Source organism: Selaginella moellendorffii, unplaced genomic scaffold (assembly GCF_000143415.4).
Source record: "Selaginella moellendorffii unplaced genomic scaffold, v1.0 SELMOscaffold_23, whole genome shotgun sequence".
Lineage (NCBI taxonomy): Eukaryota > Viridiplantae > Streptophyta > Lycopodiopsida > Selaginellales > Selaginellaceae > Selaginella > Selaginella moellendorffii.
In genome coordinates, this window is record NW_003314284.1 from 562,563 (window position 1) to 580,394 (window position 17,832).

The 17,832-nt window shown below is 44.4% G+C and overlaps 4 protein-coding genes across 6 annotated transcripts; 1 reads left to right on the plus strand and 3 right to left on the minus strand.

Moving 5' to 3' along the window:
• Positions 1-237: 237 nt before the first annotated feature.
• LOC9656635 (pentatricopeptide repeat-containing protein At4g02750) lies at positions 238-2,024 on the minus strand. The gene is made up of 2 exons (XM_002973998.2): positions 662-2,024; positions 238-437 (listed from the first exon to the last, which is right to left on the minus strand). Exons 1-2 carry the CDS (start codon positions 2,022-2,024, stop codon positions 238-240), a joined length of 1,563 nt encoding a protein of 520 aa, XP_002974044.2.
• A 6,874-nt stretch (positions 2,025-8,898) lies between these two features.
• LOC9656636 (Werner Syndrome-like exonuclease) lies at positions 8,899-10,473 on the minus strand. Its single transcript, XM_002973999.2, has 5 exons — positions 10,244-10,473; positions 9,934-10,116; positions 9,747-9,877; positions 9,437-9,706; positions 8,899-9,380 (listed from the first exon to the last, which is right to left on the minus strand). The coding sequence occupies exons 1-5, from the start codon at positions 10,446-10,448 to the stop codon at positions 9,324-9,326; spliced, it is 846 nt and encodes a 281-aa protein (XP_002974045.2). The 5' UTR covers positions 10,449-10,473; the 3' UTR covers positions 8,899-9,323.
• Positions 10,474-10,532: 59 nt separating this feature from the next.
• On the plus strand, positions 10,533-13,425 carry LOC9656637 (DDT domain-containing protein DDB_G0282237). Its single transcript, XM_024678840.1, has 10 exons — positions 10,533-10,939; positions 11,075-11,247; positions 11,310-11,719; positions 11,779-11,893; positions 11,957-12,282; positions 12,335-12,666; positions 12,741-12,777; positions 12,838-12,987; positions 13,051-13,139; positions 13,195-13,425. Exons 1-10 carry the CDS (start codon positions 10,827-10,829, stop codon positions 13,277-13,279), a joined length of 1,830 nt encoding a protein of 609 aa, XP_024534608.1. The 5' UTR covers positions 10,533-10,826; the 3' UTR covers positions 13,280-13,425.
• LOC9643048 lies at positions 13,329-17,798 on the minus strand. Of its 3 annotated transcripts, none has more exons than XR_002992828.1 (10): positions 16,804-17,798; positions 15,605-16,744; positions 14,514-15,554; positions 14,363-14,404; positions 14,241-14,317; positions 14,097-14,188; positions 13,931-14,014; positions 13,775-13,876; positions 13,626-13,724; positions 13,329-13,576 (listed from the first exon to the last, which is right to left on the minus strand). XR_002992828.1 is itself a non-coding variant. In XM_024678839.1 (10 exons), exons 1-10 carry the CDS (start codon positions 17,698-17,700, stop codon positions 13,439-13,441), a joined length of 3,708 nt encoding a protein of 1,235 aa, XP_024534607.1. In that variant the 5' UTR covers positions 17,701-17,798; the 3' UTR covers positions 13,337-13,438. The 3 variants fall into 3 exon arrangements, 1 of the variants encoding a protein (XP_024534607.1); XM_024678839.1 differs by having other exon boundaries at positions 13,337-13,576; positions 14,101-14,188; XR_002992829.1 differs by lacking the exons at positions 13,329-13,576; positions 13,626-13,724; positions 13,775-13,876; positions 13,931-14,014; positions 14,097-14,188 and having other exon boundaries at positions 14,363-14,457.
• Positions 17,799-17,832: the final 34 nt, after the last annotated feature.

Sequence of the window (17,832 nt, forward strand, 5' to 3'; positions counted from 1 at the left end):
GCAATTGATGGGAGGCTGGGAGCTTAGCTAGATTGGAAACTCTTTGATGCATTGCTGCAAAGGACAATGCTCCTTTAGAACTCCAGTTCCAATCAAAGGAATAATATAGTAGTGGAAATTTGAAACTAGTCTAGTTCTTATTCACGACGTCGATGGAAATGCTGGCTTCCAAGCATCTGTTCTGATCCATCTCCTGGTGGCCGATCAAGGCAAAGCATTCTTCCGGGGCTGATGGTCTCATTTGCAGGCGCCCGATTCTTCCAGAGGCAAGCGGGGTTCTAGGGTTTTCGGCCCGGGGCGACGATCTGCCAAGGATTCTTCTGGATGATGCACGTTGTCGAGCTGCAAGTAAATCCGTGGCGAGCCCGGGCAGGCGATTGGGATTCCATGGCTCTCCAGCCAAGGAGACCATAATCCGCCTGGCTCGGAGCTAGAGCCTGTCAAGCCTCGCAGAAGAACTTACGTGCAAAGTGATTGACAAGCCCACGAACATTCGATGCGGTGACTTACGCTGCCACTGACGCTTTCGCATCACTCCCAGTTGAAAACGTTTAGTTTTAGTCGCTTGCCAGTTTCTCCGATCCAACAAAAGTAAAACTTTGTCCCTGCCCACAATCGAGATCCCCGGAAACTCTAAGAACAGGGGACCATCAGCACCAACAGTGCTGGAGTTTCTCTGCGTTTTTTAGCTCTCCACTCCGGCTGAGAAGATCTACAAGAATGCAGTAGTGTTGATCCGACACCACAATGCGATGGTCTTCCACCATTCTAGCGAAACAGGCAAAAGCTTCGTCAAGCAAACCAACATGGCTGCACGAACTTAGCACAAAGAGGAAAGAAACTTGGTTTGGCTCGACACCATCAAGCTCCATCAAGCTCAGTAACTCCAAAGTCTTCTCGCCTTTTCCAAGGTGTGCGTGCGAGGCCACCATGGCCGTCCACAGGACCACATTTTTCTCTACTGGAACAGTTTCGAAAACTTTTGTGGCAGAATCCAAATGCCCTCTTTGGGCATATGCTTGAAACAATATTGTCCATGATATAATGTTGGTCTCTTTGATTTCCATAAAAGCGTGTTTTAATCTATCCAAGCTTTCCATATTCGCGCACGCAGTCTCAAACACAGCATTAAACGAGACTATGTCCCACTCGGGCATAGTTTCAAAGATCCGTTTTGATTCCTCAAAATACCCCGCTCTGGCAAATGCATAAACCATTGCGTTGTGCGTCACCGTGTCTCTCTCTTGCATGACGTTATAGAGACAAAATGCCTGCTCTATGTTTCCAGCCCGGATGCAAGCCGACAACATTGTGTTGCAGCACAGCCGACAGAGCTCCGGCATTGAGTCAAACACTCGCTTTGCACCGCCAAAATCCCCGACAGCGGCATACTCCGCAATCATGATGTTCCACGAGAAGCTGTTGATTTCCGGCATCTTGCTAAAAGTATATGCTGCAGCTTGTGTATGCCCGCCGAACGAATATGCCTGCAACAGTGCTGTCCAAGAAACCAAAGTGTGTTCAGGCATGGCATCGAAAAGATTCCGGGCATCTTCTGGGCGCCCCGCCTGTGCGTAGAAGGAGATCATCACATTCCACGATATCACGTCCCACTCGGGCATAATTTTGGAAAAGTAGTTTTCTACAAAGTGGCTGTGCTCCCTGTCCTGGGTATATGCTGAAAGAATCGAGTTCCAAACCACCACTGTCCTCTGCGGCATTGCATCAAACAGCGCCCGTGCCTCACAAAGATTCCCAAGCTGGGCATATACTCCCACCATGATAGACCATGAGAAGATATTGCGAACCTCCAGTCGATTGAAAACCCGAAGCGCATCCTCCACACAGCCAAAGGTCCAATATTTCTGGATCAAAGTATTTCCTAGGAAGGGCTTTTTACCGTTCTCGCTGGTAAAGATTAACTCTTCGACACAATTTAGCTGTGATTTATCACAGGTAGAAACAAGCTTCTCCAGTGCCGTTTGCGACCACGTAATTTGCCTCACACAAGAGCCCTCCAGCATCAGAGCTTTGTAGGTCAATCAGAGGGCTGGTAGTTTTTGTGCTTCTTCTTCCTTTCTTTTCTATAAATGAAAGAAAGAAAACTCCTTGTCTTCATGACGTCGTCGATCATAAAGCTGATCCAGTGTCCAGAAAATATCAAAAGCTACTTTTATCTGTAAATCCTGAAGGAGTCCTCGGAGCTACACCTAGGATGATATTGTATCTTTCCTCCCTAGGGTAATGATCCTAGCCAACTTCTGGGAATCCAGAAATCTTCAAATACGAGAAGATTCTAATATTGTTTTTAAATTTCAAGGGTAATATAACTTTTAATGACAATTTACTAAATATTTTTTCTTAGACATTTAGATTTAAGGATTTGGTGGAGTCAGGAATTGAAACAAGTTTAATACTCAAGGAATTAATTTTTGATAATAACTATTATAAAATCATGTTATAAATATCTTGTAAAAAAATTTAAAAAAAATACATATGACTTTTATGATTGTGGAATATGCAGATTTGGCAGTGAATTTGCAGGAGCTCTGTTGGCTATGCTGCAACACAATACTCTCAGCTATCCAGGATGGAAACATAGAACAGGCTTTTTGTCTCTAAGAGAGAGCCACTGTGACACTAGTTTATACAGTTGCCGGAATCAAAATGGGTCTTTGAAACTATATGTTGATTTCCAGCATCTTGCTAAAAATATATGCTGCAGCATCTGCAAGCGAATATGCCTGCATCAAAGATACCAAAGTGTGCTCGGACATGGCATTGAAAAGATTCCAGGCATCTTCTGGGTGTCCCACTTTTGGAGAAATAGTTTTCTACAAAGTGGCCGTGATTCCTGTTCTGGGAATATGCTGGAAGGATCTAGTTCCAAACCACCAGTGTCCTTTGCGGCATTCCATCAAACAGCGCCCATGCCTCGAAAACATTCCCAAGCTGGGCCACAATGCCAGGAACCTCCATTCAATTGAAAACGGGAAGCGCATCCTCACATAGCCAAAGGACCCATATTTCTGGATCAAAATATTTCATAGGAAGGGATTTTAAAAAAGATCAATTGCAGTGAAATTACGAATTCAATATTTAGAATTTTGTAGGTCATCACCTGACTTTGATCCAAGCTGCTGCGAATAGGGTACGCCCATAAACGTATGTCCAGAATTGACAATGCAGTGTGTAAAATGGCAGCACTTACCCAGGTATGAAACAGTAGAGTTATCTTGGGAGCAGAACATCTAGAATTTTCTTCAAAGCATCATACTCTTAACTGCGATCCTCCTAGAGTTGCGATGCGCAACTCATACTCGTATACAACAACACCTACAAACAAAATAATCAGGAAAGAATGAAGAAGAAAAACTTCTCAACCTTGCATCTCGTCTTTTGCAGCTTGAGCTTCACCCCTTGCAGGAGCTTCCAAGGTGGCAAGCATAGTTGGGGCCAGTTTGCTAAGGACAGTGTCCTTAGAGTTTGGAAACCAGTGAGACAGTGTTGAGGCCTAATCTCAGTGATGTTGCAGGTGAAGTGGGTGTAGTTTGGGAAGGAAGATGATACTTTTGTGGCAAATTTCTTCCAGAGATAGAAACCTTTAAGGTTCATATTAATCTGAATTAGTATATGAGTTTATGTATCACTTCCTTCCATTTAAGGTAAATCTTTTCAATTACACCCATCTTGTTTAATGATGTTGGTGATATGAAATTTAATCCATGACTAAGTTCCCAAGAAATAATTTTAAAATGAATGATTTTGGTGTTTGTAGTGAGGACATACTTAAATTTTTTATCAATAAAATTTTTAAACATGCTGAATTTTGAGTTTTGTGCCAGCTCCCAACTCTTCAAAATCATATGGCTTCTATGTTTGGATATAACCTCCACCTAAAACAAATATAGTCACAGTTTATCCATTAAAATTTCTATTTTTCACTTGTTAAATATTTATTTAAATTATGTAAGAAAAAAAAACTTTTAGCTATCATTACAATCGACATCATGAAGATAAGGAGTTTTATCTAAATAGAAAAAAATAGACAGAAAACAAAGCTAGAAAATTGACGTATAAAATTCTCATAAATTATAATGATAATATTAACCACTAAAGTGATCCAATCAAGTAAGGTCTTTATTTCTTCTCTATAAAAAATGCAGAAAGAGATTAATTTGCATTACAAATCAGAAAGTTTACAACAAATTGATGTAACTTTTGATATCTAATTTTCATAATATTCTTTTTCCTCTAATTACTTGAATATCAATTTGGCTAATCTAGTTATAAGCATTTTTGAAATCTGATAATGTGAGTATTAGGATATAAGAATAGATACATTAATTGAGGTTTAGACCCTTGCTTATATACAAAATGGATAGTCTATATATTATAGTATTCTAATTAGAGTGTTATATATATATATATATATATATATATATATATATATATATATATATATATATATATATATATATATATATATATATCTGTGTGTGTGTGTGTGTGTGTGTGTGTGTGTGAGTGCATGGAATATATATATATATATAAACCTCACATATATATATATACACAAATATATAAAAACCTTACACCCCTTACACCATCTTCTCTTTTGCAAGATGAAAAGTTGATGACAATAAGTCAAATGGGACACCTAAAGTTTTTGTTAGACAATTATAAATTACTACAAAAATCTAAAGTTCCTATAAAACCATCAACAATGATTGTTGACAATCATAATTGGAATAAAACCTAAAGCGATGGTATAATTACAGAATCTTGATGAATTAGTTGCAACTTTGTATACAACTCCTAAATACTCAAACAAACCATAAAACCATAACTTTGAATTAAAACAAGGGACTTTAAGAGCTCACCATTATAACAAATAATGCATTTTATCTTTAAGTTTGTTTATTGACAATTCTCCAAAACCACTATTAACTTGGACTCACAACTATAAATAAAATTTTCCTTTGTGTCTTCCCTTTGGTCAACATCCAAAACCCATATTAACTTAGATTCACAATCATTATCCTCAACTAACATTGTATATGAGAAGTCAGACTCATTTCGTTTATTTTTCACATCCTCCTTATCCCCTCCTTGAAGGAAAAAAAGTTATAAAACATATAATTTGTTTTGGTTGTCTTTATTCTATCATCTATGTTCGGCCTCACTCCATTATCATATTTGTTCGACCTTACTATATTAGGGCCAAATGTTTTGTTCGTACTCATTATACTTATCCTCACTCCACAATCCATATCATTTGTTTTCGCTTTATTATTGTATCCACTCATCCTCACTCTATTGTTGGAGCCAGACTCCCATTTGTTCCCTTTACCTTCTCCTTTGAAGAAAAAAAAGTTTAAAGTGTTGGAGCAAAAATGAGAAAGCAAAAAAAATTGAGGAAGAAACAATGTGAAAGAAAAAAAAGTAGATAAAGAAAAGAAATTTTCAGTAATTGTCAATACAAAAATGGAGAAATAAAAAGAATATGTGCTCAAAGCTTAGAAAACATAAGATTTCCTATCATAAAATATTTGAAAGAAGTAAAAAATTCACATTTTTCAACCTCAACACATAATTTAACACTTAAGATAAAAAATCAATAAAAATGTCCACACTCTCAAAGGAATATATAAATTCCTTAGCAACAACGATAAAACAAAGGCTCTAAGTGGCATTTATATTTAGTGATATGCACTCAACTTGAAACTTTAGCCAAAGTGAATTAACCTTTGGAATAAAGAAATATTTAACACTAAAGTTAATCAAAGGCTCTAACAAAGAAAGAAAAACAAGATTTTTAACTTCCCGCATATGCTAAACATCTAGATTAGTATGAGAAGGATAAAAAATACTTAACTCAACACTGGACTAAAAATGAGAATCATAAAAGTCACAAATAATTAATATGTTATGAAAAGGAAACATTGTAGATGAAAAAGAAACACTAGGAATATGAGAAGGGGGCTCATGTAGAAAAATTAAAAAAAGTTGAGAAAAAGTAAAAAGTAAAAAAAAAGGATCAATTAACAAATTGAAGGATTGATACTTACCTCATGAAATCTCTACTTCATTTTTAAAATTACTTCCATAATAATCAAATTCATCAAAATGATCTAGAATCCACTTGAACTCATACACATCATCTTCCCACACACTTAATTTTCAAACCTTTTCGAAGAACTAGACTGCAAGCTTGCCAATTGATGTCATGATCATGTTCCATATCAATAGAAAATGATAAAACCCACAACACCAAGAGTTCAATCCAATAAAACAACATTATTAGCCTCAAGTGAGATACTCTTTGATCAATGATGACATGGAATGGTAGAAGAAGAAAATAAAGATAAGAAAAAAAAAGTAGATCTAAGCACAACAATAGCTAAAGTTCTAAATCTTGCAAAAAGTTAATATAAATTTAAATTTAAAAGAGAATGAAGAAATAAGAACAAAAACCAAAACCCTAAACACTAGAGTAAAGCACTGTCAAAAACTTTGCCTTTCAGAGGATATATTACAATGAAATGTTGGGATATAGGAATAATTAGGGTTTAAACCTTTGCTTATATACAAAAATGGATGGACCAAATTCAGTTATAAATAGATGGTCCATATGTTATAGTACTATATCCAAGGTAATACATATATATACATACATGTATTTATAAACCTTACACCCCTTATAATAAGTAAAATCTTATCTTTAAAAAGTATGATGAATGATCATTTAAAATTTCAAAATTCTAGTTACACCTATTAGGGTTGCAACTTGGCCAAGGTTTGCCAAAACTGCAAAAACTCTTCATAGTCCTATAGAGACAAATCCCAAGATCGTTATAGTCATGGTAGGTTAGTGTTTTAGCATTTTGTTAAATGGCCTACTAGAGTGGTGTTTCGTCCTTGGTAGGACCCTTTTGGGGTTGGGGGATCTAGATGGATTGATCTTGTGCTCAATCGCTTCTTCCAGAATGCTTAATGGTGCAAACAAGATCTGATCTAATCTAGTTGGAACTTTGGCAGGAGTATATTCATGCTCTCGATCCTTGAATACAATTCCTTCCTCACTATATAGATGGTGGGATCCAAAGACAATCACTTATGTGAGTGTGGAAATGCTTAAGGAGCCTATGAGATCCCAATGATTGATTGTCAATATTTCTTAATAAGTTTTGTCGTGGCCACAAGAAGTGCATTTCTATGCTAGCCTGGTCCAGTAGACATTTCCATAGAAATTATAGCTAGATTCAAGCTAGAATATTTCATAATCTCTTCAGAATGGCAAGCATCCCATAACCATTAAGGCTGCAACCCAGCTAGAGCTAAGCCATGGTAGAGCCAGCCCACAACCATGGCTATGAGTTGGAATCAACCATTGTGTCATAGTGACTGTTTGGTAAGTGCGCTTTGTGAGCTTGATTTTCTTTTACGTGTATAGACAAGAGTAGGTTTGCTTCCAACGCACATCCAATCGAAAAGAATTTCCAACTTGGAAGAAGGGGTCTGAATGGTGTCCAACATTGGACAATGCACAATCCAATCGAATTGGAAGTTCTTACATATACGAGAACAGCCCTAGTGGTTCCATGGGCTATTATACTTGATTGCAGTGACATAATGAGGTCTGGAGAAAAAAAAGTCTCACCGACGTTGGCAACCAATAAAAAGTCCCAATGTTTGAAATACTCACCCAGACTGAACATGGCTATCCCCAAGCCTTCAGCATTCCTACGTTCCATCTGCCAACAATGCTTTAGCAGCTTGGATAAAGAAGGACATAAGGGCTCATGCAAGGCCGAGCAGACTCAAGTGATTGGATTTTGGATCAGCTGAGTTTTGTCATGACTGCAGGTGGTGGCATTTGAGTTGCTGTCAACCAGTTTTGGTGGCATGAATGGAACCTTGCAAGGCAAATGTGATTCACTTTGACAGCGGGATCTCTTTGAAACAGAATGTTATCAACGAAAGTTTTTCTTGAAACTGAAATAGAAAATGAACTTATTTTAAATGTGGTTTGTCAATTCTGGTATTGTAACAGCCTCTATCAGACGCAGGAGAATTGCTCGAGCTCCACACTAGCATTTGCATCTCTCAAGATTTGTATTGCTGTTTTTCTTGTGAACATAATGATTACTTGTTTTACGCACTTCTTTTTTCTTTTTCCTGCAAACTTTTAACTCTCTAAGGACTTGTGAGCCTCGCCTTGCTATAGACTTGGCATCAGCATTCGTAATATACTCTGGATTACTTTGGATAGCACTCTCTGTGGCTTCTCTCTCACCACCATTGCCACATCTCCCATTGATTGTAACGCTTAGTGCTTCTAATTGGGACATGCTGCCTTGTCCCTGGACTTCGTTGCAGGAAACAATGCAGTAAGTTTACTGTTTCATGACACAAGAGACACTCGCATTCGACACTTTTCCCAAAATGGGAGATGATTGGATTCCCTCTATGTGGATGCGCTTCGGGTTTTAGAGTATATTCCCAGCTTGGGAATTGACAGTGGGAACTGGATTCTTTCAGCATATCCACTTTGTAGAAAACTCTCTCTCTTAAATTATGCCCGAGATGCCCGGAATCTTTTCGATGCTGTTGCAGGCATATGCTGCAACATCATATGCTGCAGAATATACGTTTAGCAAGATGCCAGAACTTTTCGTGGAACATCATGCCGCTGGGGAATATTTTTGGCAGTGCAAAGCGAGTGTCTGATTCAATGTAGGCTGTGCTGCAACACAATGCTGTTGGCTTGCATCTGATTGGAAACATAGAGCAGGCTTTTGTCTCTCTCTATGTGACGCACACATGCATTTGCCAGAATTTGGAGAAATCAAAACAGACCTTTGAAACTTCATGGCATCAAAGAGCCCAATATTATATCATGGACAATATTGTTTCAAGCATGCCCAAAATGGGCATTTGGACGATAGAGAAATGTGGTCCTGTGGACGGCCATGGTGGCCTCACACACACACCTTGGAGAAGGCAGGAATTTGGAGCTACTGAGCTTGATGGTGTCGAGCCAAACCAGGTTTCTTTCCTCTTCGTGCTAAGTCTGGTTTGCTTGACGAATTTCGCCTGTTTCGCTAGAATGGTGGATGACCAGTGCATTGTTGCGTCGGATCAACACGACTGCATTCTTGTAGATCTTCTCAGCCGGAGCGGAGAGCTCAAAAACGCAGAGAAACGAAGCACCACTGTGCTTGGTGGTGCTGATGATCGTAACCCGGAGCCTTGGACAACTGTTCTTGGAGTTTCCGCTGTGGTCATGCCTTGACACTGGGAAACCCGTAGATGAAGTATTACTTTTGTTCGCTGGGACTTTGTTGGATCACTGGATTGGAGAAACTAGCAAGCGCCTGGTGCAAAACAGAAACGTTCACTTGCGATTTTGAAGGAGAGCTCCATTACATACCTGATAGAGATGGAGTGATGCGAAAGCGTCAGTGGCAGCGTAGCTAAGTTGTGCTGGAGATAAAGGCTGGAGCTCCCAGTCACCGCATCGAATGTCCGTGGGCTTGTCAATCACTTTGCACGTAAGTTCTTCCGCGAGGCTTGACAGGCTCCAGCTCTGGCTTCTTTTGAGCTTTTGATTCGCCATGGCGGACAGGTCGACACTCCCAGTCACAGTGACACCATAGTCGAGCTTCAGTTTAGAGACATCTCCACTTATTCCTATACCAGCCTGAAAGGATTTAAGAAAGAAGAAGAAGACTCTAGGATACCTTCGAGATTGTTTCTTCTTCCAGGAGTTTCTGTAATTGTGGAGGGATTCCCGAGTGGAAAATGTGGAAAACGTAGCACCGAGAGCTGTCCAGGCACAGCTGCAAAACTGCAGTTCTTCCGGGCACAGCTCCTGCGTCAAAGAGGAGAGTAAAAACCAAGTGAATTCTTTGGCGAAGACCTCTTTACCTCGTTCAAATGAAGGCTTCCACTCGGTGTCAAATCCCAAGACTATGTCCCGTGTGCCGTCGGCTTTCAAGGACTCAATGCTTTGGAGCAATTCGGCAGCGGCACTCTCGGCCTCCTCCGCTGTGCTGGAGTAGAAAACCCTTCCCTTGAATTCCAGACGAGGCAACTTGCTCTTCGCTCCATCTACAAGCACGAATGAAATAAAACACAACAAAAAAATAAACACACAGAGAGAGGGAGAAAAAGAATTCCAAAGCAATCAAGAGCAATGCAAGCAAAGCAGCAAGATCATAGTGCTAGAGAAACTCACATTGACTAACAGGAGGAGTAAGCCACGAAGCAGGCAGCTGCCTACGTACCCTCTTCGCGTCGGGACGTTCATCGCTCGCCATCGCCGCTTCCTGGGATTGAATGCCGCGTCGCCCTGCCGGCGTGTCCGATCTGGGCTCCACGGCGCTCAATGCGAGCTCGATGGCCGCCCACTCGTCGGCATCCACCCATTCCACTGGGACCATCCCGCCCAAGAGCCCTAAAAAAGCAGAGCCCTAAAGTCAAACAAAGTCAAGGGTTAGGGCAACACTGGAAATTCTCTCTTTATTTTTGCGCAAAGAAGAAGATTTCGCGCTTCTCTCTCTCCCATCGCCGCCCTTGCGCGCGCGTCGTCAGAGGAGCAAAACAAGAAAGGGAGGAATTTTTCTCTTCCGCGCTTCCCCTTTTGGGCCATATAATCGCGTCGAGTAGTTTCGTCGCCCTTTGGGTGTGTGTGTGGATTTTTTTGTTCTAGGGTAGAGGCAGCGGTAGCGTTTCCCGGCGGGCGTCGTCGCCATCGATGCTACTGCGCCACACCACATGAGTCGCAATCCTTTGGCGAGGAGGAGGAGGAGCGCTGCGTGATGCCGCTCTACAAGAGGTCAGCATTCCCGCTAGCTGAGGTCCCCGCGGACATCAGTCCCAATGAGGAGGTGTTCCAGGTGCGATTCACAAAGGAGATTTTCCGGGACTACCAGTAAGTTCTTCCTCCGGATTGGTTTTTTTCTTTCTTTCCTTGTTTCTTTGCTTTGCGCGATTGGTTTTTTGGTTTGTTTTTCTTTGCTCTTTGCTGGGATGGGGATGTAACTAGAATTTCTTTCTTTCTTGGCAGGGAGTATCTCAATAGGATGAAGTTATACCGGCAAAAGGTCTGGACGTGCAAGGTGACCGGAAAGACCAATCTAGATTATGAGCAAGCGCTCTCTTCCGAGAGCAAAGCCAGCGAGCTTGTGCAGAATTTTCCCAAGGAGTTTATCGGGCCTGTCCTTCGAATGGTCCAATTCAGTAAGTTTCGAGACTTTGAGAGCTTTTGATTTACGTTTGCCTGTTCTTTCTTTCCTTTTCAGGTCCCTCCTGTGTTAGCGATCTGGTGGACAGGATCCACAAAAGGTTCAAGGACCATTTTGTAGAGGGAGAGGTTCTAGACGGTGTCTGCGATGGATCCGTGCGCACATGCAAAATTCTTCGAGTGCTGGAGGAGAACCAGGAATGCGAGCCCGACAATTGCAGCTGCTCTTACGAGGTGGCGTTTATAAAGAGTGACGGCAAGGTGAAATGCACTGACAACATAAACGTGCAAAGCCTCCGGCGGAAGAAGCATCCGCTCACCAAGTGCTTGCTCAAGTCTTTCATACGGGAGTCGGCGTTTATTGGAGTGAGCAAGAAATCCCGCTGGGCAGTGCATGACAACCTTGCGCGTCTCCACAATGTGGCCTTGCATCCTACGAGTGAAGAGGAGAGCGCTGAGGGCAGTGATGTGAGTAACTCTTTGTTTTCGTTTTCATTGTACTTACTAGAAGATCTTACGTGATGCAGCTTCGTGAGATGTGCAATGGTGGATCTAAAGTACGCAACGGAGTGAAAAGGAAGAGCTCGGACGATGATAGCGTGGAAAGCAATGGAAACAATAAGCGGAAGAAAAGTACAGATGGTACGAGGAACTTTATTCTTCTCGCTGGCTTTTTGTTTGCGTCTCTAACCGATCGACTTCCAGGGAGTAAACAAAAGTATCCTATCGAGGACAAGCTGTTGCCGCCACCTTCTGAACGCCCCGCCCCTTCTTCCGAGTTCTCAGTACCGGCTGAGTGCGTTGGCCATTTGCTGATGGTCTGGGACTTCTGCAGTGCTTTCGCCACGTCGTTGGAAATCACGCAGTTCACGTTGGACGACTTCGAGGAGGCCTTGTGCAGCAAAGAAGAAGAATGCCCGCTCCTTGAAGAAGTTCATCATGCTCTACTAAAGGCGATACTCTCGAACACGAATTTGTGCGAGAAGCTCCAGGTCAAAAGGAAGGATAAAAAGGGAAAGCGCAAGCTGCAGGTGAGTTTTCCTTCACTGTTTTCTATCACTCACCTCTGGTTGTTGGTCGCAGATTTTGCCGGAGACGTGGAAGGACGACCTCGCTGATGTTCTTGAGCTCATTGGCTCGGACAAGACAAAGCCGTACGCGTCTTCCATAAGGCTGGGCGATTATTCGGAGTTGGAGCCTCTGGCCAGGCTAGAGATATTGCACGACTTGACCGAGCCGAGCGCCAGCTCCATCGTTGTGAGAGGTCAGCTCGATGAGCACATCCCACGCAGGAAGGACAGCAAAAAGAAGCAAGCCTCGCCTGAGATCGAGGACGAAGACGACGACGAGCCTCCGGTAGGAGAGCATCTAGCGGGGACGAACGGCTCCTCCAAGCTACTTAAATCATTTAAAAGGTACGTGCTAGAGACTAGAGACGCTTGCTTGTGAGGGTCACTCTTCTCATTGTCTTGAGCTTTTCGTGTGACAGGAAAAAGAAACCCGTAGCCAAGAAGAAGCAAAAAGAGGTAATACTTCTTTGTTCCTTATTTTATAAAGTGAGGAGCTAATACTTCGTGTGTAACCAGGATGCGGATACTTCGAAATGCCCGCTGAGGAACATATACTTAGGCGTAGACCGTGACTTCAACCGTTATTGGTTTTTCCCCAGGGAGCCACGTATCTTCATAGAGAATGAAGACTCCACAAAATGGAGCTTCTATAGTGACAAAGAAGAGGTAGGCCTCTCGGCAGTTTCTCTGTCAGCGTGGTCTTCACCATACTTTTCCTTTTGTTTGCAGTTTGATGCGTTTTGCAGCTCCCTTAACTTGAAGGGAATTAGGGAGAAAGATTTGAAGGAGCAAATAGATCAACATTACGGCACAATCTGGTAAACAAAATCGCACTTGTGGATTTGTCTAACTAAACTCTTGTGCTTCACGCAGCATAACTTTTGAGGCATACCAGGCATCGTCCGACTCGGAGCATGGCTCGGAGCATGATTCGGAGCATGCGGAGCAGTCGGATTAAAACACTTCCATCTGTTTTTCCAAAGTGGATGAAATGAGAGAGAAGAGAGTACAGGAGTTCGGTGTAACATTTTGGTCGAGATAGCCAACAAAACTTCCAGGCCAGTTATTACAAAATTCTTTTTTCCTTCTCGAGAGGTTGCGTTATATACAGTTGTTGCTATTGTTCCTTCTTTTTCCTCGAGTCTTCCACTATCTTCACCTGGATTCTTCGCAAAAACTCCAGAGTTTTGGTGTAGGCGGGATCTGAAGGGCTCAAAGGCTTGCAGGAATTGACGTGATCGGTTCCATCCAACACCTGTGGAGTGTGTCAAAACGAAGAGGAAAAGAGAGGTATTTTTACTCACCACCAATTCTCCAAAACCAGGATAAGCAGACTCGATTGGTACCACTTCCATGCGCAAGGCCCATCCTCCATAGCCTTCTACCAGCGGCGTCACCTTTGTCTATAAAGGAAATGTAAGACTCTTGTTTGCAAGCTTCATCTGGAGCTTACTTCGCTGAAACTTAGAACTTGGAGCGTCCCTCTGTAGTGTAGATTGCGGATGCAGCGATTGAGCTCCTCCAGTCTGGGAGACCCGCTTCTCAGCTCCGCAACCTGTCAACAAGAAATCACAAGAGATGGAAACGCTAGAGCCTGGAAGCCATTTACCGAAGGCGCCGGACGTAGAACGTAGCCCATTCGCCATGGCATGTCTGCCAATCTGCTTCCAAAGTGTGGACAACTATAAAACACCTGCCAAAACAAAAACAAAAACAAAAAACCAAAGATCGTGAGTGTGTCAGCATCTGCTTTGCATGGGAATTAAGAAATTTACGAACAACGCCAGCAGCCTTATCGACGAGATGAGCTCGTGACTTGTCCTTCGCAGCTTGTGCGAGCATTTGCTTTACAACCAAACCTCCCATACTGCAAAGCAAAGTTAAAAAGAGTTTTTATGCTGGAAAAAGAAGAGTCTCACCTGTGGGAGATAAAGACCACGGGGCGCTCTCCTACACCGGCTGCTAGCAGCTTGTCGAGAAGCGCCGAGCTAATTTCCTGAGTAACAAGAGTTAAGTATAATCTCCCTCTTTGTTTTCTCACCTCGAGCGGAAGCGTTGCTCCCGACCACTCGGAAAAGTTCGTCTGCATCATACAAGTACCACTCAGAGCCCGCATAGAAAATGATACAACAGTACCTACACAGACAAGCACTTCAGTAATCCAGGAACCAAAGATTGATACTACTACCAACCTTGTACTTGAGACTGAGCAACCGGGTTCTAGGTAGATCATGTGACAGCCATTCTGACGGCCAACAAGTCCCTTCCCTCCCCGCTTGCTCGTCAATTTTCTCCACAAGGCCACCCTTTCCTGTCGTCGAGGTTTTGTCCACAGCTACACGCCACGTTTTGATCGGTCCACCAGCAAGTCCGTGAATGAAAACCACGTCCAAAAGAGGAGACGACAGATCGCCGGAAGCAGGAGAGCTCGGACGCTCGGCAGCAACTTCTTGCGCGGAACCGTCTGGACTCAGAGCTTCCGCTGCCGATTTGGCGACTCCTTCGCTTTTCCAAAACTTGGAGTCGAAGTTTAGCAAGAATACCATGTCCTCGTATCGTGGCCATACTCCATCAACCAGGTCCCTCCCAAATCCCTTCAGCGTCTTCTGGATTCTCGAGTGTGCGACGTTGAGTAGCGTCATCTGTGCATAGCTTCGAGACTTGAGGTCATTGCAGCCCGGGACGACGCCATCAGCACAGTCTCCTAGCCATGAACACCACTCGTTGTCATCAGCAACAGCCTGTGTGACTTCCGGATGCTGAGTTAGGACGGTAAGCAGCCGTGCAGCATGCTTTCTCATGTGTGAAGCCAGCTCCGACACCTCTGCAGCCTCCTTGTCTTTCAAAGCCTGTAGTCTCCAATCCTTCTCCGAGGAGGCATCCAGAAAACACCACTGCTCGTAGTCATCTGCTAGCATCAACCTTCTGAGTAGAATGAGTCCTCCAGCTTCGATGATTCTCTTTTGATACGATGCGTCTTCGGCCGAAATATCTGCTAGAGCTTTGAGAGCCTTGATGACCGCGTGAGCCGCTTCGACGACAGTAAACTTGGGTGGCAGCTCCTTAGCACCATTTTTCGGAAGTGGCACGTTGGGAACAATATCTGCTCCAAGTAAGTCCGCGAGAGGCAACTCACCTGCAAACTCGGATATTGCAACGTCTGCTCTCGCCTCGACCGAAACCATCTTTCCTAGCTGAGTCGCAGCTTGAACCGCCGTCTGCATCAATTGAGACTGCAAAAACAGTTGAATTAGTTTCATCAACACGTTGGTTTACGCATTACCTGTAGTAGACCTTTAGCTTTGGCTTCCTTCCGAATGGCAGCAGGAGACTTCCCGTGTTTGATAAGTCCCAGTAGCAAAGAAGCCAACAGCGCTTGGCAAGCCGGAATACCGTCCGTTCCCAGCGAGTCAATCACCTTCCCAAAGATAGAGGTGGCGGACCTCTGAAGTTCTGTGTCTGGCTGAGAGCTGGACAACCAACGGAGGAGGATTCCCGACCACCTCTTACTTTCATCGGGCCCCAAGCAGAGTCCATTTTGCATGGCTGTGTCAAGCGTCCTGGCGATCGATTTTTGGATAGCAGCCTCTTCCTTAGTCTGCCTAGCAAGCTCCCGGATGGCAGGAAAACCCTTTTCAAAGGTGCTCATTTGCGACGGCCTTCCTTCCTTGAAGCAGGCAGTAAATGCCGAAAAAGCCGACTCCGCGAGTGTTGAGTCGCGGTGGCCGCAAGCCTGCACTGCCATATCCAATAATGCGGAGCTCCATGTCGAGACTACCTCGTCCGAAGTAACCTTCTTGTTGTCGAGAAGCAAATGCATTGTCCGCGCACCGTGCCACTTAACAGTTCTTTCCGGAGCCAAAACCGCGGCCAGCAACGCCTGACCATCCTTGTCGAGCCTCGAAATATGATTCCGATTCGCAGCCGAAGACTCTGCCCACGTTGCTAAAGCCCATGCGGCCAGAGGAACTGCTACAAGCCTTCCTTGCAAGTCGTCCCAGAGACCATAGCCAACTAGGTCCTTGTCTGGATCTTTGTCCACCAACGAAAGCGCTAGCGAGTTCTTATCGCTAAAAAAGGACAGACTATCTTTCATCTTCGTCCACCACCTCTGATGGAAGTCGTGTTCCAGCCTCTGCACTGCAACTATCCCCGTAGTGCCACTGAGCTTCATTCCAATGCCGTGAATGCTGCCTCTGTCGTCGTCTCTGGAGTCATCATCTAGCTTCAGTCCGCCTTCTTCTACAGCAGCCAAAGCTGCCGCTATGTCCGCAGGATCAGCACTCCCTGGAAGCGAAGGTCTAAACTCATGGTTCTCGACTGGCTCGCAGCTTTCCGTGACGATTTCCATGATGGCTGCAACTAGCTGGCTCTTTCCTCTAGAGCTTCCAATATCCGCGAGCTTTCTCCGATGTTTGGACGTCTGCGAAATATAACTGCTTTGAGTCCTCCATCACAGGTATAAACTCCATCGTGACATACCTTGGGTCGAAAGTTAGCTGGAAGAGAGGCAGCAAAGCGCAAGAGATTTGGTAGCGCGTGTGGACGAGCCAGGACACTCTCACAGGTCGCTTCGTCCTCGAGGAGATACGACAGGGCCCTTGCAGCCTCCCCTTGAGTCACAGTGGAGCCGGGACCTTGGCTCTTGGCGGCGGTCTCGAGCAGCCAATCCACCACAACTCCATCGCTGGCACAAACCACTGCTTTTCTCCTGTCGCCCCCAGCAGCGGAGACGTCCGCTATGAACGCCGCCACCTTCGCTCTCCACCATCCTTTGGTCACTCCCTCTCCATACGATTCCAACACCGACTTTAATCCCTGGAGAAGAACAAGAGCAGTAGCTCCAGCGTCGATCACTTCTCCCATGGTGCTGCTGATCCGACTGGACAGAGTCTCCAGCGTCGAGATGACGAGCCTGCCAATATCCCGGGCAGCTTTCTCGAGCGAGGCCAGAGAGATGGGGGGCTCTTTCTCTTCTCTCACCACCATCCCCGCCCCGAAGAACAGCGCTGCGAAGCCTACCCCGACTGAAAGATACCGCAGTCCACCACCAAAGCCTCTCTTCTCCTTTGCGTGAAGCTCCTCAAAACCCTCTTCGATCGCATTCCCTGGCGATGGCTTGGATAGACTAAAGCTGCTGCTGCTCTCGTCCTTACCCTTGCTCGATCCATTGGAATCCGCCTTCTCGGCGAGGCGCTGGACTGCCACTAGCCGTAGCGACGAGCGGCCGCCAATGCCTGATGCCTCGGGGACCGGCAGGCCGCGAATTCCAAGGCGCGCGATCGGGCAAGCGCCCGGCGCAGCGGCGAAGAAGAATCGGCGACTAGAACGTACCAATTTCCGATTCAAAATCCTGCGCCATGCGGCATTGATCAGCATCCCCCCGCCCTGGAAGAAGGAGGAGGAGGAGGAGGAGGAGGAGGCCTCTTCTTCTCCCCCAAAAGCCCTAGTCCCTGGCCCTAGCGCTGTCGCGGCAAATGGACGAATATGCGACGTGGGAGATCCACTCTG